Here is a 25,773-nt window from a genome sequence, read left to right as displayed (position 1 = left end):
AGAGTGAGTTCTATAAGTCCATTCTGAATTCTGTCCGGCCTTAAATCCATTGTCTAATAAGTTAAACAACACAAGATACAAATATAACATCAAACATAATATATAATATCCTGTCTCAAATGATACCAGTGGATTTTAGACTACAATATGGCTAATTGAGCTGCAATTTGAAAAAATTGTAGACCTATAAATTCCTTCCATCTTTCCTTAATCTCAAGAATGGAGTTACAGATGAAATTGCAATTAGTAAATGACTGGCACAACTTTATTATTAAAGGAAAAGTATGACTTACAGGGGCAAGACACTAAAAATAATTTGAGGTGGAGAACATATATTTTAAATTAAATAAATTAAAAATGTGATTAAAAATTGCAGCCCAGCCTTTTGATGATGTCAATAAATAATTATTTATAAAGATATTATGTAATTTGAACTAAAGGAGGGCAGGTAAGCCACCATCTTGTGTTAAATTTAATAATTAAAATAAATCAATTTAGAATACTCTGGAAGAAAAGATTGATCCAGAGGGGAATCCAAACCTGCAACTCTTGCTTACCATGCTGATATACTCATACATTGTCAATTATGCTACTTAGATCTCCATCTGATCTTCACTTCCATACAAATTAATTTACAATAAAACATAAAACCATATGTCACTTACCACATTGACTGGAGACAATTATACATGACACTCAGCTGACTAAAGCTTATATCCAGCATAGCTATTTTAAGCTTATTTGGATCAGAGTAAATTGTCTTTGTTCTTAATGGTGATTAGACATTTCACACTGATGAGCACTATTTTCAAACTTTCTTAATAAAGAACATTGTAAGTGAGATTATCCATAAATTCTCATGAGGGTATAAAAATTCTGGCACTACTATGACAAAAATATTGGAAACAGTAATCTCTGTAGTAGTTGACCCACTGATGCATATATGTTTTGCCTTTAGTTCTCTCCTGTTCATTTCTTGTATGTCTAGTTAAACTTTTATAGAAATTAACCACCCTTTATCTTGAAAGGAGGACACTGGACTGTTACCACTCTGAAGTCTTCTTATCCCATTTAGCTCTTTAAACATCAAATAATTACAGAAGATAAAGATGTGACAGCATTAAAGTTTTTTTCTATTTAATTTATTTTAGATTGTTTTATTTATCAGATGGCATTTTAAAATACTGTTATCTGATAAATAAAACAATAGAAAAATTGTCATTCAGTGGCTATTTTGCATTTTCAACATTTAATATAGTTTAAGTTCAGATAACTGTCTCAAATATTCCATTTTTTCCTTTTTACTTATTTATAATTATAATTATCTGCAATGAACTGATAATGTAAATAAAATGAAAGAAATGATAATACAGAATACTTGAAATGTTAACCTCTAAACAATATACTGACAACTATTTGGAGATGAGAGGTATATGGTAATGCAAGTTATGAAAAAGATTTCATTTTTGTTTATAACAATTTTTAGTGGATACACACCACAGGTTGTGTGATAGTATTCTGTATTTGTATTTTTCTAATACAGTTATGCAGTAGAACCAGAAGTAAATTTTCAATAGCTAAAATATGTTAGAATAAAATAAAAAACATTTTTAACATTTTCCCCTTATCAAAAAAAAAAAAAAAAACATTAAATACATTATACTATTACTATAAAATTTATGTACTTACAGTTCCATCATCTGAACACGAAGCTATAACGTTATCATTAAATGGATTCCATTTCAAATCTAAAACAGGACCTCGATGACCAACTACTTTTCCAGTATTAATATCAACTCTACCTGTCTAATATTAAAAACAGAATTTAATTAATTCAGAAAATTTTGTATTAATGACAGCATAGAAATATGAAAGTGTTTTATTAATTATTAAACATTGAAAAGCTTTTGTACAAGGTTCTGTATGTATTTTATTTATTTTTAATATATTTGCAATTAGAAGTTAAATAGTTTAATTTTGATATTTATAATTTTTAAATACAAAATATAAAGTACGTACATATATGTACCTTACATTTTGTATCATATATGTAGTATCTATTTGTCTCTAACATACACACACACACACACACACAAAATGGAACTTTTCTATAATGAAGATTTTAAGACTACAAAACCAACTGTCTATTATAGAGATGTCTGCTCAAGAGAGTTTATGTGAAACTATCTTTAAAAGCAGTTTGGACTATTTTTATTTAGAAACATATAACACAAATACCACACATAAAATTTTGTAATGTATCTTCTTATCATCATAAGAGATTCACTATACTTTTTAAAGATTTCAATTATATTTGTGTTTTACAACTGATTATAGCAATTTCTTCTCAATATGCATAAATAAATCTTGCACTAGCTTTGTACCATCTGCATCTTTTTATAAATGTAATACTACTAGTTGTTCACACAGTCCCGACCTATCTATGTCCAGTGGTGATATTCGAAATATTTAACAAAGGGTTCACTAGCAGAAAATTTTTCCCTGACAATCACCGACAAACAAAATGGAAGTTTTGGCTAGAAATAAATACAATACCTTTACTTGCGATATATCTAATAATCAGTGGCGTATTTGGAACGTAAGGGGCCATAGGCAAAGACCAGGTAACAATAGTATATTAGTGCTGTTGACCTTGTTTTTTTTTTTTTTTTGGCAGAGAAACTTTTCACCCCGAATGGCACTGCTGATAATAGACAGACATCATCATCTCTTGAAATACAATATCCTTTTTATTTCGCTGTCCATAGCCCGACATGTGTTCCACAGCCATCTTGTATTATCATGTGCACGTGAGATTGTGGGATCTCTCTTATGACTGGATCTAGTTTCAAGAACTCTCTTGAATCGATTGCAATTAAACCTCGTTTCGGTCGAGAGAGATCGCACCAAGGCATAGTCCCCGACCTTGCTCACAATCTAGATTGAAATGCTCAGTGCGAACGGAGTATAAGGCTCTAGTTTAGTAGTGTTACAGAGTATAATACATATATTTTAATATATTTTTTAAAAGAAACAAAACCACTGAGAAATGTTACGTGTGTTTAACAAGGTTCGGAAAACTGAAAATTTTACCAACGGGTTCGGCCGAACCTGTGCGAACCCGCTGAATATCACCACTGTGTATGTCTATTGGTAGGTCTGTAGGTGGTGTTATTTTGGTTGTGAAACCATTGTCATCATATAATCATCTTTATTCCCCTTTCTTGAATCTTAGAAAATGATGACTGAAAGACTGTTTTTGTATCTTGGTTTGTGGACTCAGTTGTAATGTCAATTTTTATGTTGATGTAATGGCTTGCAGTGATGATAAGTCCTTCTACCTTCATGAGACACTGTGTTGTCTCCATATCATTCACAATAATTGCTACAAAACTACAAACAGTCCTCATTTTTGAAAGGAAATCTAGCTTTAAAGAAACAACTCTGAATTGTTAACAGCAAAACTCATCTTCAAACAAGAAATCCACAAAATGGCTTGGAAGACATTAAGTTGTTTTGCAATGTTTTAATAATGCTCCCTGATCTACATTTGTGATTGTGTTTCATAACCATTTGTCTGTACTTCTTTTGAAATTCTGAATTATGCTTTGACTGAAAGACTGAAAGAGTGAAATAGACATATGGCAGTAGAAATATAATCTCAGAACTTTCAAGCTGATATCTGAAAATGACACACAGCATTGTCAGAAAATAAAACCACTTTGTATTTTGGCACAATATTTTCTTGTTCAGCAGTTTCAGACACACTGTCATAGTTTCATCATCCAGGCCTTTGTTCAATTTTAAATTTAGTAATGTCAAAATTCTTGTAACATCTTTGTTTGACAGCCTTTCCAATTATGAGGATTTCTTGCATTCTCCACTCATTTTAACACACAGCAAAAGAACAGCTAATAATTCTGTTATTTTGCTAACAAAACATGATTCATCCTTGAAGAACAAAGTTTTGTCCAAAAGAACACAAAAGAATACTTCTGTTTCATATGTATTCAAAATATTTTCTGGAGAATAAATAACCAGTAATAATGAAAGGAAGTTTAGCTTCCTTCTGTGTTACTGCATTTCAATCAACTCCAGACAATTCCATATAAACAGATTTGAATTTAATATTATGTCACTTTTAAAAATTTTTAAGCCATCCCTTTAAGGCTTAGAAATTCATGGCACTTAATTTAACTACAGTCATAAAACCAACAAGTAAAACAGCAAGGCCGTATTTGGGACAAGACTATGTCTCGAAGACTCACTACTAAGTGAGTCTCCAAGACATAGTCGCTCAAGGCAGGTCTTATTCTCATTCTCCAAACTTCTTTGGTATCGCTGGTTTTAAGTTAGATCATTCAAACTTCGCAGGCCTCGACCATGGCCATGAGATTGTCCATGATGCATTTTCGATGAAATTAACCTATCCAATGTCAAACTTTATCTCCACTGCGTGTCGCCCCAGGTTAAATTTTTTGTCGATGCCTAACAAAAATTTCCCGTTTTTGAAAAAAAATAATCATGGCTATTGTATCATCCAATTTTTTTTTAATTTTTATTTTGCACAAACAATATATATATATATATATTAATAAATGTAAAAACAAAAAAAAATTATATTTTGGAAGTTAGTTTTAATATGAAAATAATATGAAATTATAATGACTGGCGCCATCTAGTTTCAAAAATGCACAACCTTCGCATTTCCAACTTCCCAACGAGCAATGCATGCACAAATCTCACACTAGTGCCTGTTTATAGAAAGAGTGTCGTCATTTGTACTTTATTTTGACTCAGTTCTCGGTCCTGAGTATCTACAAGTCTGGTTTTTTTTAATGCATATGTTACAGTCAAAACCCGTTTTTAGTTAGAATGCGTTTTAACTAGTTGAAACTAGTTTATACTGGATGTCTTTGTTAAAACCCGTTTTGTCTAGTTAAAACTAGAATTTATTGCTAAATGGGTTTTAACAAAGACATCCAGTATTAACTAGTTTCAACTAGTTAAAATGCATTATAACTAAAAACGGGTTTTGACTAACATATATATATAACTTATATATATAATGTACCAGTACATAATATATATAATAATAGTTGTAATATCTACATACATTACAACTCTATTTTAGAGTAATTTATGATTTTTACATTACAAAGTGAGTATTCTGAAGATTGGAAATTATATTTTATGATGTAGTTATGATTCTCGTTTTAAATAGATAAATTATAATGTTCACCAGATAAAATAAAGAACTGCATATTTACCAAGATGGCATTAAAAAAAGTTACAAAAAATAACCATTGTTCCTATTTCTGTTCAATTCACTCTTTCTGAGATTTCAAACTATAAACTAGTTTCAACTAGTTAAAACGCATCCTAACTAAAAACTGGTATTAACTGCAACATATAGAGTGATTCAGGGTAAGATGGTAAGCGGGGGGGAAGATGCCTACTTTTTGATAGTTTCAAACGGTGACGTCAGGTATTGTCATGTGTTTGTATGATGAATCGTTGGGCCAATATTGAGTGTGGAAAGCTGTACTTTGCTACCATTACCTCATTTTCTTAATCTGAGAAGAATAAAAGCCAGATAATACCGAAGATTTTGTTGTGAAATGTTTCTAGAATCATTTTAAAACTAAATGTTAAAATAGAATTTATTAAAAGTTGTGAAAAACAATTAATGTGTGATGTAGTTAAGGTTCTAAAGTTTCCATTGTGAGCTACCGCCGATCCCGATCATACATGCTAGAACATGTGACTCCACTAGACATCTTAACCTGACAAATGGAAAAGATGCCACATTTTTCTTGGGGTAACATGTCTATTTTTTGTTAATTGAATTCCAATATGCCTATTTTTTGTTAATTGAATTCCAATATGCCTATTTTTAATAAATTTTTGTTTTCTCGTTTTATTGCAGGATATGCATAGAAATTATATAAGGACTTCTCAAAAAGATTTTTGGACTGAAAAAAGTTTTCAACTAGCTATAGAGCACATTAGAATGGGTGGAAACTTAACAATACTTATACTGTGCTGTTACACTTACTATGAAGTACTTTGTACTACATATGCAATAAATTAAATTTGGTTAAGATATTCGAAAATTAATTTTATGCAATTATATTTGTTATTTTACCCTAATGGCATTTGGCATCTCACCCGGATACTTAGGGTGAGATGCCTAAAATGCCAGACAGTAAAAAAGTCGTCATTGCAAAAACAATATACAATTATTTTTCATATACTCCAAAGTTTTATTTGAAAAACATGCTCAAGAATATGATATTTTGTTAGAGGCCTCCAAAACCCAAATTATTGCTATAATTTCCTTCATAAGCAAAATGTTAGGCATCTTCCCCTGAATCACTACACATAACTTTATCTATTCCCCCAAACATATTTATGTAGCTAAAATTAGTTTTAACTAATGTTAAAAGTTAAAACTAGTTTTATCTAAAATCAAAACAGGTACAGCAGTAAATTAACTAGACAAAACCCATTTTGTCTAGTTAAAACTAGAATTTAGAATTTACTGCTAGTCAAAAATAAATTTGAGTTAAAAGTAGTTTTAACTAGACAAAACGGGTTTTAACAAAGATGTCCAGTATAAACTAGTTTCAACTAGTTAAAACACGTTCTAACTAAAAACAAGTTTTGACTGTAACACATACATGATTTGGGCACTTAATACTTTGTGCCAAATTGCAACTTCTGACATGTACTCCTTCATACCTCTAAGCTGGTAAGCCATGATGGCACTGCGATTTTATAAACAAGACATAGTCTTGTCAAAAACCCTATAGAAATGATAAAAAAGTCACATTAGCAAACATTTTCCTCCATATTAAATGAACATCTTCGGGCTCTTAACATTCTAAATCTAAACTACAAGATGGAACACCTCAATTCAAAATACAGAAGCTTGTTTATTGGTGGACTGGGCACCTCATATACCTCATGATTATGACAAGAAGCAAGTCTTCTAATCTAATGGAAACAAATCTACATCCTTGAAGTTGATGGCTGCATCTCTTGCAGTGGCTTTATAAATTTCTAATGACTTCAGAAATTTGAATCAAATTCTACTGCTTGTGATATATAAAATTTAGGTGCTATCAAAACGTACCTCAATTTCAAGGTCATAGGCAAGGTGGTGGCCAAGGCAGTGGTTTTAGACTCCTATTTATAGTCCTTTATGAAGGTGATGATGTGTTATTTTGTAGCATCCACATATTCTAATGCTTTGTTAAATCAGTGGTTCATAAATGTTATAGAATACACTCACAGTAAATACTGCCAGCTGAATTGATCGTTAGCATTCCTGAAGAGTTAGTATATCATCGGGCTCCTTTTGAAAGCCAGCAAGAAATTATTGAGTCTGCCTATCTCTCTATACAGAGGTGTAAGTATCCTAAGATAGGTAACAGCCTTGTATGTAGTTACATTAGAGAGGCTGTGTGGAATGCTAGATACATTGGAATCATAGTATTTATTAAGGCTCCTAATGATATTCCTTGAGTATCTGTATTGTATGGCTATGATAATTTTGAACTTCTCTCTTTCTTGTGTGTCCAATGTGTGTGTATATGCTCTACAAACCAGTTAAAACCTGCAACCTTATAGGAAAATGAATCATGAGGAGACAGGATAAAGATAGGACGGTAGAAAGGTTTATTATATACGCCAGTGGAAATGCACCTGTTGATTGCAATGTCAAGGAAGTGACTCTCAATGTTGTTCTGCTGTTCTGGGTGCAAGTATAGCCCATAGAGGTTGATGTTAAACCTGTCCAGAAAGTCTTGTAGCCTGGGATCTTGATGCCAAAGGAAGAAAACATAATCAATGTAATGTGCATATAGGACCATAGTTCTGAATGATAAATGCTTCCAAATTACATATGATGAGTTCGCACTAAGTGCCCGAGAGAACTTCCCATTTGCCTTTGTGTGTATGTGGAACCTTTGAATGAAAAGAAAAAAGTACAGCAAAGGAGGTCTGATAGTTCCAAAATGTTTTTAAAGTGGCTAGCAGCATTGCTATTGTTACTCATCAAAAAATCTTGTAGAAAACAGAAACAAGACTCAATTCTGACTGACACACACAGTGACTAAGTAGAACACTTAAAAAAACCAGGGCCTTGGAGGGTAACATCATTGAGGCTTATAATTAATTGCTGGGCATTGGGGATGGTGTGCTAGTAAACTGGAAGGTGTTTATTAAGTTTTCTAATAATGTAGATAGTGAGAGATGCCAATTTATTTATGACCAGTCTGAGTTATGTACCAGACTTGTGTGTCTTAGCAAATGCAAATATATGAGGCATAGCTAGTGCTGGTACCTTGGCTCCCCACAGTTAAAGAGTGCTGCAAGTGTAGTGTTGGTAAGACAGAGAATCCAAGATTGTATCATTTGTAGGAAATTATCTGAAGGAGGAACATTGTGTCTGCTATATATATTCTAGTATGCCTCTGCAATATATAGATCTACTCACAAGAACAATGTGCTTGGATTTATCAGCCCTGATTGCAACAATATCATTAGACTTCATCCCTTTCTTAGAATGCCCTATCATACTTCAGGGTAGGGTTGCAGCCATGGGTGCTTGACAATTTTCCATTGAAATAATTCCTTATGGGCATTGTCCAAACACCCTGTGTTTTTACTATAAAAAGGTGAAAGGAAACATTGTATAAACATTATTTGAACTGCAAAATAAAATAAAAAATAACTTGTTTCAAAACTGGCCCTATTTGTAGTTGTTTCAAAATACTTAAACCACATAGCAGTTAATGTTTAAAAGTTGTCTTATATCTTTTATTTTTAATTTAAAAAAATAAAGTTTTTATTAACAAAATTATACAATGCTAAATACAAAATTTTTTAGTTTTATATGCAAATTTATTTGCATAGTAACATGGAAGACATACCTCCAACATGTCAGCATGATATAGTGTAAAAATGGTTCATGGAAAAGCTTTATCAAAAGATATATGTAAAATAATTATTGCATTAAATAAAGAAGGCAGATTTGCTCAGGAGATAACCAAAAGTTTGGATCTGCCATCTTCAACTCAAGGACATAGTTAAGTAGTTCCAAGAGTGCAGCAATGCTTCAATTGGCAAATCTTCATGATGATCTCAAACAACAAGCAGACAAGAGAAAGGAGCTTGTAAAGGCTTTCAAAGTACAGTAGAGACTCGTAAATCGGAACCCCGGTAATCGGAATCGGTGGTAATCGGCACGATTTTCAGTCGGACTGTGTCGTGCTGAATCGAACGTTTTTGATACTAAATTTACTTCTAAAGTATAATTTTCATGTTTTTATATTCTTCAATATATTTATTTTGTTTGTACAAAATGCAGAAATAATTTTTAACGATATGATAGCCTCGATTATTATTATAAAAATTTTCGTTAGGCTTAAAATCGACAAAAATTCAACACGAAGCGACACGCAACGGAGAAAAATTTGAACATCGGACAGGTTAATATATTTTTTCATACATAATCCATAATCGGAACAAATCCCTAATCTGAACAACCCCAGTCCCCAATTGATTCCGATTTTCGGTTCACTACTGTATTGTAAAGGCTAATCAACATGCAACATTGCCAGAAATAACATCAGACTGCACAGGCACCAAGTAAAATTTATCAAGCGCAACATACAAGCATTGACTCAAGATCATGAAATATTCATCTTACAAAATAAAAGACTGCTTAAACAGAAGAAAGCAAGACTTGTCTGAACTAAAAACTTGAGAATTGGATACAACAATGGCAAAGAATTGCAACAAAAACATGAATACTTATAATTCAATTGCCTTTTCTGTACTGTTAAATTACTATAGAATTTTGTGGTTTGAGAGCGCCAAATGTGTCAGTGCTCTTCACATTCTTGATGTTAATTCTGCAATATATGCAATACTGTTAATTCTACAGAATATATCAAGATTCTGGAAGAAAAGCTTTTTCTAACAGTTTCTTGTTTATATCCTGACAATGACTGTATCTTTCAAAAAGATAATGCCTGTTGTCATGTGGCAAAAATTGTCAAGTGCCAATTTTTTTGAACATCACGATGTAGTACCAACACTTCTATAGCTGGCAAACAGCCCAGCCATGTTACTTGTCAAAAATCTTTAAGAAATACTGAAGAAAGCAGTTCAAAAACAACAGTCTTCAACAAAAGAAAAATTGTGTTCAGTATTAAAACCAGAATGGGAAAATAACTCCTGACTGTTGTTTACAATTTGTAAATATTATGTCAGATCAATTGTATCAACCTTGCCATGTAAAAAGAGACTTCACAAAATACTAATCCTCACTGGCTAAACTATTTTGCAAAAAGAAATGATACAACCAAAGTTTTTTTTTAAACATTTTTATTTTTTATTATGTGAAAAAAAATAACACACACAATGTTACAATCTCATTATAGTAAGAACATTCTTGTTTTCAAATGGTAACGACTTTACTGTAAATGAAACCGTTAACTGTAGTTTTAATAAATCAAAGTTGTTTTTTAACATTTGTTAGGTGGCCTAACCTTCAAGAAAGGTTCTTTATACACATACATTACATATACATCCGTAAGTTACATTTTGTCTGCCTGATGCAATTTGTATATTTTACTGAAACACAAATTCCTCTTATATAACTAACTATACACATTCAAAAGAAGTGATTGAATGAGCAAATTATAATATTCTTTTATTTGCCAAATATTTTTACTTTTTAAAATTTTAATTGAAATTTTATAAAAATAAAACTATTTCAAGAACAGTTGGCATAAACAAATTTTATATTTAAAACTAATATTATATTGAAAATTTAATTTAAAAACTGATAAAAAAAATAAAATAAAAACATTTTTTTCTTTACATCAATAAATAATTAAGTGTACAAATCATACTATTACATTAAATTAAATGGCTTTTTTTGGATACACAACAACTGGGAAATGGTTAAGTGGGTGACAGAAATTTAAAAATTTTTGAATGCTTAGCAAGCATACAATTGGTAAAATATATATAAATATAAATATAAATATAGTTAAGACTTATGAGGTATGAGTTATAAATTATGAACTATGAGTTATTTCCAACTTAAGAAAAGGAAATGTTTTGGAACAACATACTGTAGCATCATTAATTATTATACATCAGAAGTGATTAACAAAGAAAAGCAGTTCTTTGAAAACAAAATCTTTCAAAGAACTTTTATCATTTTGATGTACTGTATATTGTACTTAATGTAATATAATGAAATGTATTATTTTTAATTTTATATAATTGTTGTTTTTGTTTTTACATATAATTGTTAATCTTGGGGTAGATATGAACTTTCTTTGAGATTTTTCTATTTACTTGTAAGAATAAATAAAGCATGTAAAATGTATAAATATGTTTGTTAATTACAAAATAGTAATTATCAATACAAACTCGTTTAACTCGTTTCTTAAAAATATTTAAATTTACCAGATAGTAGATCAATAGAAGAAAATGGTGATTTTTACAAAAAAAACAAAAAAATTTTTGTATTTTGTCTATTATTCATCTCTTATTTTGTTGCCCAGTTAGAGGTAGCTCAGTTGACCATCACCTAGTTATCATCCACTCGCCATTGCCCAGTTGACAGTGTCCCCCCTTTTTTATTAATATTTTACTGTAGCTATTAAAATAAATAAATAGAGATACAGTGTCTAACATAATTATAAGACCACCATGTTATTTATACTAAATAAAAAATTAATTTTATAATTTCTATTTTGGTGATATTTAACTAATTTGCACAATATAAAGTAAGCATCTAATATTTAACTTATTGAAAAAATGTAAAGTAGGCATTGATAAATTAAAAGTTAAATGACATTTCTGTGTAACACAATTATAAAATTACAGGATTTTCTCTTAGATTAACAAAATGGAAAATAAGTATAAATGTATAAAAGTAATTTGAGTACTCAAATGAGTAAATAGAATATTGTTTTGCATTACATAACATGTATACTAACATGACTTCAGGACAATACCCAATCGTAAAAAATGCTTGCCAAGCAATTGGGTGTTACTCAACCAGCCATTTCCATGCGTCTACGTGATGGGAAAGATTCGAAAGATCAGAAAATGGGTGCCGCACGAATTGAACGATGGGCAGATGGAGTGACACCAAAAATCATGCAAAATCTTGCTTGCCAGACAAAAAAGAAAGTCGTTTCTGCAACGGGTTGTAACTGGCGATGAAAAGTGGATATATTTTGAGAATCCTAAATGCAAGAAATCGTGGCTTAATCCAGACAAACCATCAACATCTTCCCCAAGACCAAATCGCTTCGGACAGAAGACGATGCTGTGCATTTGGTGGGATCAGCAGGGTATCGTCTGCTATGAACTGTTGAAACCTGGTGAAACTGTGAATGCCCACCGCTACCACCAACAACTGATCAAATTGCACCATGCTCTGAGTGAAAAAAGGCCAGATTATCAGCAAAGACACGACAAACTGATTTTCTTCCATGACAATGCACCATCGCACGCATCAACATTGGTCTGAAACTACTTGGAGACACACAACTGGGAGGTGCTACCCCATCCTGCTTATTTACCAGACCTTGCCCCTTCCGACTATCACCTGTTCTTGTCGATAAGTCACGCATTCTTCAATTCTTATGAATATGTCCGAAAATGGCTTGAGTGGTTTGCCTCAAAAGAGAAGGAATTTTTTTGGCGTGGTATCCACACATTGCCCAAGAGATGGAAAAAATGTGTTGCTAGTGAGAGAAAGTACTTTGAATAAATTTGTTTTTGCTTTCTATGAAAAAAAAGCATGTTTTTCTGACTAAAAGAACAGCAGATTTAAGCTTATACACCTGGTTTATAATTTTTCATTTTCTTTGATCTGCATTTGGTTGAATTACACTTTTCTTTACATGCGTACCTTTGGTACTCATCACCTTCTGAAATTGATGTTTTTTTGTGCACTCCCTGTGAGAAAGAGTGATATTTGGTATACATTCTATTGTGCTATGTGACAAATAATTTCTTACAAACTGGTTTCTGGTATACAAGTGTGAAAGACATCCTCCTTTGTTTCCAAGTGACAGTACTTATCATTTTTAGTATTACTGCCAATATATTCTGCAGATTGCCTCTTGCCCTGTCCACATCTGGTATTCTTAGCTTCATTGTATTTTCTACTTTGGCTACAGCAAACTTCAGCTCTGATATTTTCTTCATTTTCTTCACCTGAGCTTCTAAACTTGTCTTTGTGCTCACTTGCTTCTTTTTCCTTTCTGTTCTTGATTGTGGAAGACTGATCACTTCCATACTAGACTACTTTGTTTGATGAATCGTGGATAGTCACATCAGGTTGACTGATTGATGGCTGTTCATTTTCAATACATTTTCTGGAATATTTTCATTGGGACATTGATTTTGATGTAGTGATTCAATTATTTCTTATAGCTTCTTTTTGGTGTGAAGATTACTACAGAATCATAAAGAAGAGATGATGTCTTCATTCTAACTTTTAGTAAACTGAACATGGTTTCATAAGAACTACACTTAATGCTTTGATGATATGATCTATTCTTCGTGAGATGCATAAACTGTAATCCCTTGGTCCAGTGCTGGGTTTGGTTACTTTCTAACCAAGAGTTACTCGACAATAATGCATTATTTATCAAATTTACCATCCTAGACTGGCAATTACGCATATGGTCTGGTAAATTTGATTAAGTATGATTTTTATTTACCATTATAAACTAGTGAGTATGCATAATCACCAGTAAATGTAATTAATGTGCAAGATATGAAAGAAATTTACAGCATTTACTAAAACCATGTGAGATTCCAAGCTACAATTTTGTAAAAATCAATATTTTAATATTTTAAGAAAAATAATTCTTTAAATAAAAGTTAACAAAAATGAAATTGTTGGAAAAATCAACAAAGAAATAACAAGATTCTCTCTGTGATAACACTTTTTCTAAACAACTCCTCTTCCTGGAGAGACAATTCATCCAGAGAAATAGAGAGAAAATATGGGATTGGAGAACAATAGAGTTTCCATCCAATTTTACCATTTTCGAAAACATCCCAACCCAAAATTAAGACTAAAACATAAAAAAAAGGAGAGAAAAGATCAAAAAGATCATCCAGTTCAGCCACCCAGGCCCATTCCCATCGGTGGCTGCAAATCAATTTGATTAGCCAGTTCAGTCATCCCCATGCAGTCCAACTGCCAGCAGATAACCGACACAAAGGAATAGAAATAGATAGTTATTGCCAATAAGGACAGATCCATATCAGAGTAATCATCATCTGAAGACATCAGTCATAGCATCAACAAGATATTTATCTACCCAGACCAAATGTGAACTTTCTTACTCTCGCAATTAGACAGAATTAGTTAATAATATAGTAACAGTTTTAAAAGGTCATTTATATTTGTATTTTTGATTATCCTATTATGAGTTATTATCCTACTTTGAGTTATTATGTAGTTGGAAATGTATTTAATCCTATTAAATAAATTTAGTTATTTTTATAGTTACTCTCGTAGTTGAGTGTATTACTTCTGGGGTTTCCTGTCTCTCTTATTTCCCTCCTCCGTCCCACATAAGGTGCAACTGACATACTGAAAAATGCACAATAATTCTAGAAAAGGTTTCCTGTGGACATATAATATATATAGATGGTGTCAGAACCTGTCATACAGGAAACGCATTAGGGTTTCTCACATTGATGATTACGCATAATCACTGGATTAATCACTTTTATGTATACACTGTACAAATTATTTACAAAAAATGAAAAGCAAAAGTTAAAGCTTATTATTCTTCTATCATTGATTTCTTACTGGTCTTGTAATTATCATATACATTGTAATTGTAAATACAAAATTTAGTGTCTATACTTTATATATATTGCTAATATTTAGGTTCTCTTTCTCAAACTTCATTATATTTAGATGTTCTTACTTAATCTAAATGGAATTTAAACTTTATATACTGACTTTATTTTCTTTTTGATTAAATCTGACTTCTATTAAAACATTTTAAATGGCATTTTTTGTAGTATTTTTCTATTTTTATTGCTGCTTTATATTTTTTAACTTCTCCTAAAAAGTTATAAAGCACTGTAATAGATAAGACTATTCAGATTTTGTCTTATTTTAAAATAATTTTCAACTTACCTTTTCAATTGGTATTACTAAAAATGCACCACCACCAGCAGTTTCAGTTACAACAGCAACAAATTTTGGATTAGCAGCACAAAAATAACTATCATGTGCATTTTTTGTAATTTTTATGCATTCATAACAGTTATCTTTACGAGCTGGACTACCGTATATGTGACGAAATTTACTTGTACGAACACCACGGAAAGAAATCTGAAAATTAAAAATAAAATCAGTGTACAATGAACATGGCAATTTCTGATTTGGTTCAAGTTAAATTATGGATAATTATTGCGCTATATACACTACAAAGGAAAGTTAAATACTATCTAAATACACTCAAAAGCAGAAACTATTGATTAACAACACTTCACACCTCTTATGCTTACTCCAGCACATAAAATTTAATAAACACAAAAAGGTTTTCAGCCACTTTAAAGGGACTTCATCTGACAAGAGAGCCATATTTGTACATCAGACAAGTTATAAAATATTTAAAGATGGTTAGAATTAGTCAGTACTACTATATAAATCTTATATCAAACTGAAAATTCATGTATAGAAGACTAACATTTTTAGGACTGATATTTTTTAGGTGTCATGTTTCTGTGGACTGAATTTTGTTGACCTTTTTAAAATTATATGAATTTAAAAACAAAACTTTAAAATAATCTAATAACAAAAATCATACTTATTTGTCCTGTTTAATTTGATATAAAATAAGAATTTGTTGATATAGATTTGATTACTTAATATTCAAATTACAAACAAATGCAAAAATAAATTTATTTTAGCCTTTTTGTAATTGCATCATTTGAAAAATCTGCACTTAATTCTGATTGGGGAATTGTTTATTTTCGTTGTATTTACTATATTCTATCATCTGACAAAGACTTGTGATGATGTATAAAAGATAAAAATTTTAATTTTTGGTTTGTTTATATGCCATTGTAGTAAATATGCACGTTGACACTCCATAAAAATTGCATTAAACTGCAATAATCATGATGTTTTTGCTTATTTCCTTATTTGTATTTATGTTTTAAAAGAACTACACATTAATATAATTAATAATACTAGTAATAATTTTGATGAAAAGAATGGTGAGAAAATCTTTTGTTGCATAAATTTTTTTTAAAAATTTGAAAAATCAATATTTATCTTGAATTTTTATCTTAAAATTTTGCCAATAGATAGAGCAAGGAGTGTGTTATTTAGTAAAGGACAATAGCAAGGTTATGGGAAACCTATTAGTATAGTGTAGTTGTGGACTATAGTCAGTCTTGTATCTCACACGAGGGCCAAAAGTGTAAATAAAAATGAGGGATATTAATTAGTCTCACCCTGCCAATATTACTTTCAAGGGTACACTTCCTATTTGCTCATATTTTCATAAGAAAATGTGAATAATCACATGACTTAATCATTGTAATTAAAAACTCATGTTAATAGTGTTACCACCCGTCCAGTTTTCACCCGGACAGTCCGAGAATTGACTCACTGTCCAGGTGAACTATTAATTTTGTCCGGGAATTTCGTAAAAATTGTGAAATTATAATGAAACAGAGTTCTTGCAAATATTGTTATAAATTTACACCATTTGAACAATGAAAGTCCTCACACTCACTGAAACTCATCTGCCATTCCACCATGTTACTCTGTTTATGCTGACATGTGACACGCAACCTGCCTCTCAACCTTTTTTTTTTCCTTTTGCTCATATGTTACTCCTATGCAAGTCCCTAGTCCCTAAGTGTAACTGATTTAGAACCGACATGCACTTTATTCTTTGCATTGTAAAATGACATTGTGCATGTGTCAGGAACTTCTGTTTGAACAAACCTGGCCTGCCGTCCGGGTCAGTGATTTTGTAAAGGTGGCAACACTACATGCTAAATAAAAATTTGATTTTTACTTTACACATTTTACCCCATTGATCAGTATACCATAAGGATCTATAGTTAATATCTTGTTTGTAGCCTACATTATTAAATCCTTTTCTCAAATTTCCTCTTCCTTTGTAAACGTCTATGCTGACAACACAAAACTTGTTAGCCCTTGTCACAACTTATTGCAGTGATATCAACAAACTGTTTTATTTGAGAAACTTAATTTTAGTTTTACTAGTATTAATTTGTAAATTATGATTTTAAATATCATATTGAACTATTAACTAAAAAAGTCTCAATCCATAAGAGCATGTTGTACAGAAATTTCACAGTAATTTCAAGTAAAAGTATACTTCAGGCTTTATTTTTTTACTAATATACAAACCTTTACCAAATCAGAAAAGTTGGAGTGCTGATGGATGATATAAATTAGTCAAACCTCATTAAGCTGACACCCTCACCAACCATAAAAAATAATTAGGCAAACAGATCTGTTTTTTTTTTTTTTTTTTGCAATAGGAAATTCCTGATAAACCACTCTGCCATCCATCAATCCTCCATAATCTGCCAAAGTCTGCGGGAACATGCATTTTAATATTGCTTTTGTTTTCAATAATTCACAACAGGTACAGGAAATGAAGCTTGACCTACATGTAAATCACTTCAGTCTGACAACAACTTGTTAATTACCCAAATGGTTCTTGTCAATTATTTTTAATCCACTAATGTCTGAGAATCTATAAGACCATTGGGAAACATTCATTAAAAGTCTTATTGTCACACATTTGGAAAGAGCTGGTTAAGGACACTACTTGATGTTGAAATGTTAAAAAACTTTCATGGCACTTTGCAATTCCTTTAACAAAGTTGTCAATCAGTCCCACACTAATTTTGTCACCTCAGTCTGCTTCTGGTTGCAAAGGTGGTTTGCTGTGGATAAAATGAGGTCAGGAAAGATAAGACAACCCAAGGGTTGCTGAAAATACAAAAGTTTTTGGAAAAACATTCCAATAACAGTAGCATAATGTACCATATTATTGCACTGGACAACATGCTCTAAAGAAGCAACAAATGTTAATTGACCACGTCTTCAGCCCCAGTAATTAAAGACAAGACATTAAACACAAGTTATCTTTTACAAAGTTATCTTTATGACATATTTATGGTAATGCAGTAGACAATTCAGACTGAACATAAGGAAAGTATATACTCAGTGCATTTGCCCCCTCTCTTGTATACAATGCACATAGGCTATATAATTTGACTGGAAATGGTAACACATTGAAAAATTACTTTTTTTTTTGATATAGTTTAATTAAAACAACTATTTTACATATTTAAAACTCATGGAAGAAACAAATGTCTAATATAAATAAACATCACTAAGCCCGATGAGTATATAATGAAATACCAACAATCACCTTAAAAATCGGGCTATAAATTGGCTAATTAAATAATTGATATAAAGAAATTTGTTACTAGAGGTAGATAAGAGATGGTGCCTAATGTCTAAGTTAATAATTATAATTTTAAGTAAATATAAATTTAGAACCTCCTGGAATAAAAGAACTGACCCGGGGCAGGGCTTGAACCTGCAACCTCCGCTTGCCAGTTACGCCACCTGGACCCTGAGTGAGTCTTCGCTACGAGAAGTATATTAATTTAGATATAACCTTATAATAAATAATATACTACACTACACTGCAAAACACCAGGATGTGTAAAATACTGCACTCTTAGAACCTATAACCAGTATGATATAAAAAACAAGAGTGCAGTATAAATAATATATATAATTTATATTATATATATATATACCTCACCAGGTAGTACGTCAGCTGGCTGAGTGCAGTTGTGGAATTGTTCTTAGGCCATGGACATAGGAGTCGTCCCCAGCCTGTACCGTATTTAACCAAGTAAGGTTATATCTAAATTAATGTACTTCTGGAAGCAAAGACTCACTCAGGGTCCAGGTGGTGTAACTGGCAAGTGCACCATACGGCAAGCGGAGGTTGCAGGTTCAAGCCCCATCCCGGGTCAGTTCTTTTATTCCAGAAGGTTCTAAAATTTATTTAATATTTACTTAAATTATAATTATTAAGTTAGATAAGAGATGGCTCCTAACATCTACCTCTAGTAACAAATTATTTTATATCAATCATTTAATTAGCCAATTTATAGCCTGATTTTTAAGGCAATCATTGGTATTTCATTGAAGCAAATGTCTTCATACTTCTTCTACGTTCAATCATGAGTTTTAAATATGTAAAATACTGTCAGCCACTTTAATTGAACCATGTAATTTTTTATTTAATTACTCACTTTTCAGGTTGTCACCAAAGGATGTTTTAAACTGTTTTCAAATAATTTTGTAGCGACATAGCCTCTAATAAAAAGTCATTTGTGCAAGGAAGACAAGGTTAGGTATGGCAAAGTATGATGACATTTTAGTTTTAAATCATTTTTCATCTTCTTGGTATACCTTATTCAGTTCACAACTTGCTTAATTTATTGCAGTATACTGTGTAATACATGAAATAAACTTATTTTTCTCCATGCAATGTTATAAACTTTTTCTGATAGACCACCAATCTCACTAAACCATCAAATTCATAACCGAACAAACTGGCATCTTAACAAGGTTTGACTATATTGATAATGCTAGCCTGCAAATTTAAATTTTTTGCATGCACCAAACCAAACAATTTTATATAATTTATGTGCACTAAATATTAAAATAAATTAATTTTTTCCTACTCACATGAGAATTTCTTGTAGGACATTAAAATGCATAGAATGTTTGTAAAACTAAATATGTGAAAACAGCCATTTATTTTGCAATTGCATATTTACACTCAATAAAAATTCTTTGTAGTTTATATTGTAGTTAACACAATATTACACTTTACTCTGATCTTAAATATTTCAATAAATCATTCTCTCTAGAAACAATGATTACACTGATATAATCACACTAGCAGAGATACTCAATGTTGCTTGGGAAATTTGATATTTGAAAAACTTTTTACAATGTAAAGGGTAGACAATTTACTAACAATTTACATTCAAAAATAGTTTTTATTATGGAACATAATAGATTGATATACAATGTTTTAGTTTTGGGTAAGGCAATACAATTTCATCAAACACTGTACATCATTCCAAAGGAAACAATGGGTTATAAACTTAAAGCTTGCTTAAAAATGTCCTCTCTCTGCAGACGGTTTTCAACTCCAATTTGACATCTAAGAAGAAACTTTACTTACAGAATGATTCATCTGCTGGCTTTTTCACTCAGTTGCTTACTCTTCATGATGGAAGAGAGCCAATTGATCTAAAAAGTGGACTCATCGTATAACACTACAAATATTAGATACCAGTTTGAAAACTTGATGTAGAAATTAAATTTTAAAATGTAGTAATAATGTTAAGTAACTCTCAAAATCCTCTAAGTATGTGTCCTATACTTGCTCATAATGCAAAATTAAGTAGTGCTATAATATTACAAAATGCCCGTTTTATTGGCTAGATAAAGACGTTGCTTGTTGTAGACGATGAACCAATTGTTTTGTAATAATTTTCAACCATCTCAACCATTTGCTGGACGAGAGGATGATTTTAAAATGTTTGGGTTGTATTTACTCTTACTGTCTTCAATAAGAGTAACTGCAACCCAAATATTATATATATATAAAGAAGAAAGTTTATCTATTTTGAAAACTGCATCATAACTGCATGGAAAGTCCTTATATCAATTTAGTGCTTTTCTAAACAACAAAGAGAATGTATAAAAATATACAAATTTAAAGAACAAAAAGGATGTATATGATATTTATGGAACCTTTAGGCTTCTGCATAACCAGTTTTCAATTATTCTGCTCTGCAAAGCTCTCCCTGGATGGGAATGACAACTGCTTGTAAGGATAGCAACTCTATGGAGCTGGAACCTGTTGGGCCTCCTCAATATTTGAAGAATAAAAATAATTTTTATTAAAAATTTTTTTAATACCACTTAAAATATTTATTGAAGAGACCAAACAGTTTCTGATTCCTTAGAGTTGGTACCCTTTAATCCTTGATCATTTAGAACTGACTCTACCCTCTTCTCATTCTTGGGAGAGAAGAGGCTTCCTATCTTTGTTCTTAATACATTAAGTGCCATGAGTGTTTTGTACAAACATGTCCTGGACACCATTTTGATTATGCTGTGAGGGATGTGACAACTAGGGTGTCTCTCAACAGGGAAAAAGAGGAATTAGCTGCCAGTCATGAGACTAGAGAATCATTGGATTGTTGTCCCGCTATAGCTATACTGATGTCTCACCATTAACCATGTACCCATTCCCAAACAAACAATAAAGTGTATTGAGTCATATCATAGTCTCAACCTTTTCTGTGTTATTGTGCATAGTCACAACATATGCAATATTTATTTGCTGTTTAAAATTTTTATATTTATTTTTAAGTCTAATTGGTAGTAATATTTATTATTTATCAAAAATAAATATATCAATGTAAATTATCTTTTAGTGGGCATGTGAAGTAACTTTTCTTTTGCAGATGCTAATTATAAGGTAATTTGGGTAATATAAATATGATTTTTTTTATTTTTTAAGATCTTTTGATATTTTTTCAATAAATTTTTCCTTTTACGACACCAAATTGATTTGTCATTCATATTCCAGGCACAAATTAGTCACTTTGGTAGTACAGTAAAACCCTGCTTAACGTGGAGGATGAGTTCCTAGACAACAAAGCGTTAAGCAAAACAACGTTAAACGAGAGCATTTTAACATAGAGTAAATAGGGATAGGGGAACATGCGACCAAGAAATAAGCAAATTTTACTATAATTTTAAGTTATTTTTATATAAATTTTTGCATAATAATATATGTTAAATAACACATAAACATATGCGCACAGAAATGTAAAGTTAATTTTTTGTGAAGAAGGTCCTGGCTCTACTAAAATTCTTGTTTTTTTGCGATGAAGTCATGTAGTTTCATCGGTTGCTTTCTTTTTCTTTCCTTAAGCAAATATCAGTAGCAGAAGATAGCATCCAAAATGCCTCGTTTTGCTTTGGCATTCTATCAAAATCTGGATCATTCGATACAATTTGATCAACAATTTCAGTTATCATTACCAAACTTTTCCTAAGGAAAACTGTAGAGAAATTTTTTGGGTTCTTTGTCTTCAAAATCTAATTTTAAAATTTTCAGTTTATCTTTCACACATTCATTACATCATATTTTTTGTTGATTGTAGCAGACATTTTTAGGCAAATCAAGTTTCCAGAAAAATGTGGTTTTCCAGTCATCTAGGGTCCAACCGATATGGTCACAAGCCCAGGCGAGGTGCTGTATGCAATGTCATGCTGTTAGTAAAGGCACTCGAGTCGGTCTTCTGCTGCCATAGCCCATTAATGCCAAATTTCATTGCACTGTCCTAATGGACACTTCCCTCATATGTCCCACATTGATTCCTGTGGTTATTTCACGGAGTGTTGCATGTCTGTTCACACTAACAATTCTACGTACATATCGCTGGTCTCTGTCATTTAGTGCAGGCAGTCGGCCACTGTGTTGTCCATGGTGGAAGGTTATGCCTGCAATTAGGTATTCTCGGCACACTCTTGACACTGTGGATCTTGGAATGTTGAATTCCCTAATGATTTCTGAAATGGAATGTCCCATTTGTCTAGCTCCAACTACCATTCCACGTTCAAAGTCTGTTAATTCTAATCATGCGGCTATACTCAAATCAAAAACCTGTTCACACGAATCACTGGCAGACAAATGACAGCCCAGCCAATGCACTGCCCATTTATACGTTTGGTACGCGATACTATTGCCATCTGTATCTTTGCATATTGCTATCCCATGACTTTTGGCACTTCAGTGTATATATATACACACACATTTTTTCTTTCTGATTCTTGCTTTGCTGCAGCCCACCAGTTGGCAAGGTGTGAAACCACCTTACCATAAGCATGGTAAAATTATCCTTGAAATATTGATTGCTACAAAAAGATGAATGTGTCACAGAATAGTGCAATTTGGAAAGAATATAAATTTTCACCTATCACATTATGATGTTAAGGAAACTCACCAATACAATTGTGGGCACTGGACCTACAAGGTGGTCATAGAAATTAAAGACAATATGATGGAATATGATGATAAAAATTTTCAGTTTATCTTTCACACATTCATTACATCATATTTTTTGTTGATTGTAGCAGACATTTTTAGGCAAATCAAGTTTCCAGAAAAATGTTTGATTAATTTTATTACAATTTCTAAGCATTAATATTAGTACTTAAGTAATTTGTTACATGACCTCTTATTAATCACTAAGTAGAGTCTGAGACCAATTGATTGCTAAGCCAAAGAGAAAGTATAACAAATATTATTTTTATAATTATAAAAATTACATTTTAATAGACAATTTTTATAATTACAAAAAATATACAATTACATAAAAATTACTGTTTGTAATTTTTATGTAATTGTATATTACTAATAATTGTAAAAAGCAATAATTTTATTGTTAAAAAGTACATTGAAATTCTTTTTTGAGTTAAAATATTTATTCCCAATTCCTATAATTCAATGTAGCTCTTCTTTCTAATTCATTATGAATGAGGAAATAAAATTATTAAAGTTTAAGTGTGCAACTTTCTTTTCTTGCAAATTGAATTTACTGTATATTGAACTTGGAAATCCTTTTTCTACTTGGAAGATGTTTTCTCAAAGGTTTAAATATCTGAATACTGGGAGAAATATTAATTTAACAGAACAGTACTTGATAATGACATCAAAATTTACTAGTACCAGTTTAACTTTGTACTTTTATGCATATAAAGACTGCCCAATTGAAAATATCACACTAATGTATTTGTAAATAACTTTAACAATATTGTGAAATAAGCAGAGGGTCCGGGGTTAAATCTCGCTGACCACTTACTCTGCATGAGTTGGTAAAACCTGACCTTGTTGTCGTTCCGGACGGCTAGGAGGGCAAAAAGTGAGTGGGGAGGTGCGTCAGTAAGTTGACAGGTGTCCTTAGAGTGACAGGAGACAGGTTAACAAAACAAAACATTTATTGAATAACTAGAATAAAATACAAAGGCAGTTACAAATTATTCTACGATTAACTATGAGATTAAATGCAGTTAACATACGTTTGAATGCAACTATATGCAAGTTTACAGATTCTAACTAAGACGGCTATGTGTTAATCCTATTGCCGTTGCGGGAGAGAGTTTACAAAGGTTATTGCATGTCGATATACCTTAATATGCTGTCCGATGACAGTATGAGACAATCTTCTGGACTATGGAAGCTGGAATCAGTCTTATGTCTTCTACTTGTTTCTTCCTCGGACAGGACCGGGACGGGCGACACTGTACTCAGACCTTCCTGGAATGATCACCCCTAACTTCCAGAGACGATCGGTTTTTATACGCTTGTCGTTGGCTCGGTGCCAACGACAAGTCAACATGTCAACAAGACAATGATGTCACTCAACATTCGATGACTAATTAGCCGAAGCGCAATGACTTGGGTTTTTTTTCTTCCAATCTGGTCGATGTGTAAGACGACATCCAATCGATTTCCATGGGAACTTGCGGGTCATGAACCCCTTACACTCAAAAATGTACGCCCTCAAAACCTGCAGGCTCACAATATCAAAACAAATTCATATTTGAGGCAGTGTTGCAGAGCCTCTTCTATGTGAATTACAAAATTGTTTTCCCCTCAAAATCTGATTAATCAATTATGATAAAACTATCACTTTTCATTAATTGCAATGAGGAATCCAAAATATCAGGTAACCAAAAATGTTAATGTAATTTTTCTAAGACAAAATTAAAATCATCATAAAAATAAAACAGATATTTTATTCTGAAAAATAAATACACCACAATTAATAACTTTTCCCCAATGAGAAACAAGTTTATAAATTTCATTCTTATAAATTCTTTGTCTTTAGAAATAAAATCATCAATCAACTCCTTTTCTAGATATTCTTCTTGATTTCAAAATTGTTGGTTATGCATGTAATTGCTAAATGACAAGAAAATGTGAAAATCAAATGGTGAGGTCTAGTGAATATGGTGGGTAGGGTAGATTTTTCTCAAGAAGTGCTAGGGAGCTTTTTTTCAAGTTATTCTTGAAGTATGAGATTTTGGAATATCTTGAAGAAACAACACACTTTTGTAATTAACCACCACCAGCTGTTTTTTGGAAAGTTTCTCGTGCAAACATTGCAGCTAAGCAAAATAAACTTCCTTGTGATTGTTGGTTTGAGAATAAAAGCTCAATGTATGATACCTACTATATCCCACTAAACATGCAACAAAATCTCTGTTGATGAATTTTAAGTTTTGATGTGGAAGGTGCAAGTTCTATGGAAGATGATAAAATCACTTAGTGTTAACACAATCCATTTTTCATCGCACATCACTAATCCGTCCAAAACCAGTTGACTTTTCTGATAAGAAAGACGATATAAACAAATTGAAAATCTCTAGATTTTGTTTTCTGCTGTAAGTTCATGTGGAATCCCATTTTTTATTTTGTTTGTATACTTTTCCCAAACAATGCAAGTGCATTGTTGTTGTGTGCAACAACAAATCTCTGCAAGCTGTCTACAATTGAGTCAAATTTAGCTCAACAGCACTCT

The 25,773-nt window shown here is 31.6% G+C and overlaps 1 protein-coding gene across 2 annotated transcripts in view; it reads right to left on the bottom strand.

Moving 5' to 3' along the window:
• LOC136980484 (coronin-2B-like) overlaps positions 1-25,773 on the bottom strand; it is a 56,763-nt gene that overhangs the window by 22,143 nt on the left and 8,847 nt on the right. For both annotated transcript variants that reach the window (XM_067276603.1, XM_067276602.1), the window contains 2 exons: positions 15,212-15,409; positions 1,690-1,806 (listed from right to left, as the gene is read on the bottom strand). In XM_067276603.1, the coding sequence (XP_067132704.1) occupies positions 1,690-1,806; positions 15,212-15,409 (315 nt within the window). The remainder of the gene's footprint in view (positions 1-1,689; positions 1,807-15,211; positions 15,410-25,773) is intronic.

This window comes from Centruroides vittatus, unplaced genomic scaffold (genome assembly GCF_030686945.1).
Source record: "Centruroides vittatus isolate TY-2023 unplaced genomic scaffold, ASM3068694v2 contig_7, whole genome shotgun sequence".
NCBI lineage: Eukaryota > Metazoa > Arthropoda > Arachnida > Scorpiones > Buthidae > Centruroides > Centruroides vittatus.
This window is presented reverse-complemented; position numbering and strand designations above follow the sequence as displayed.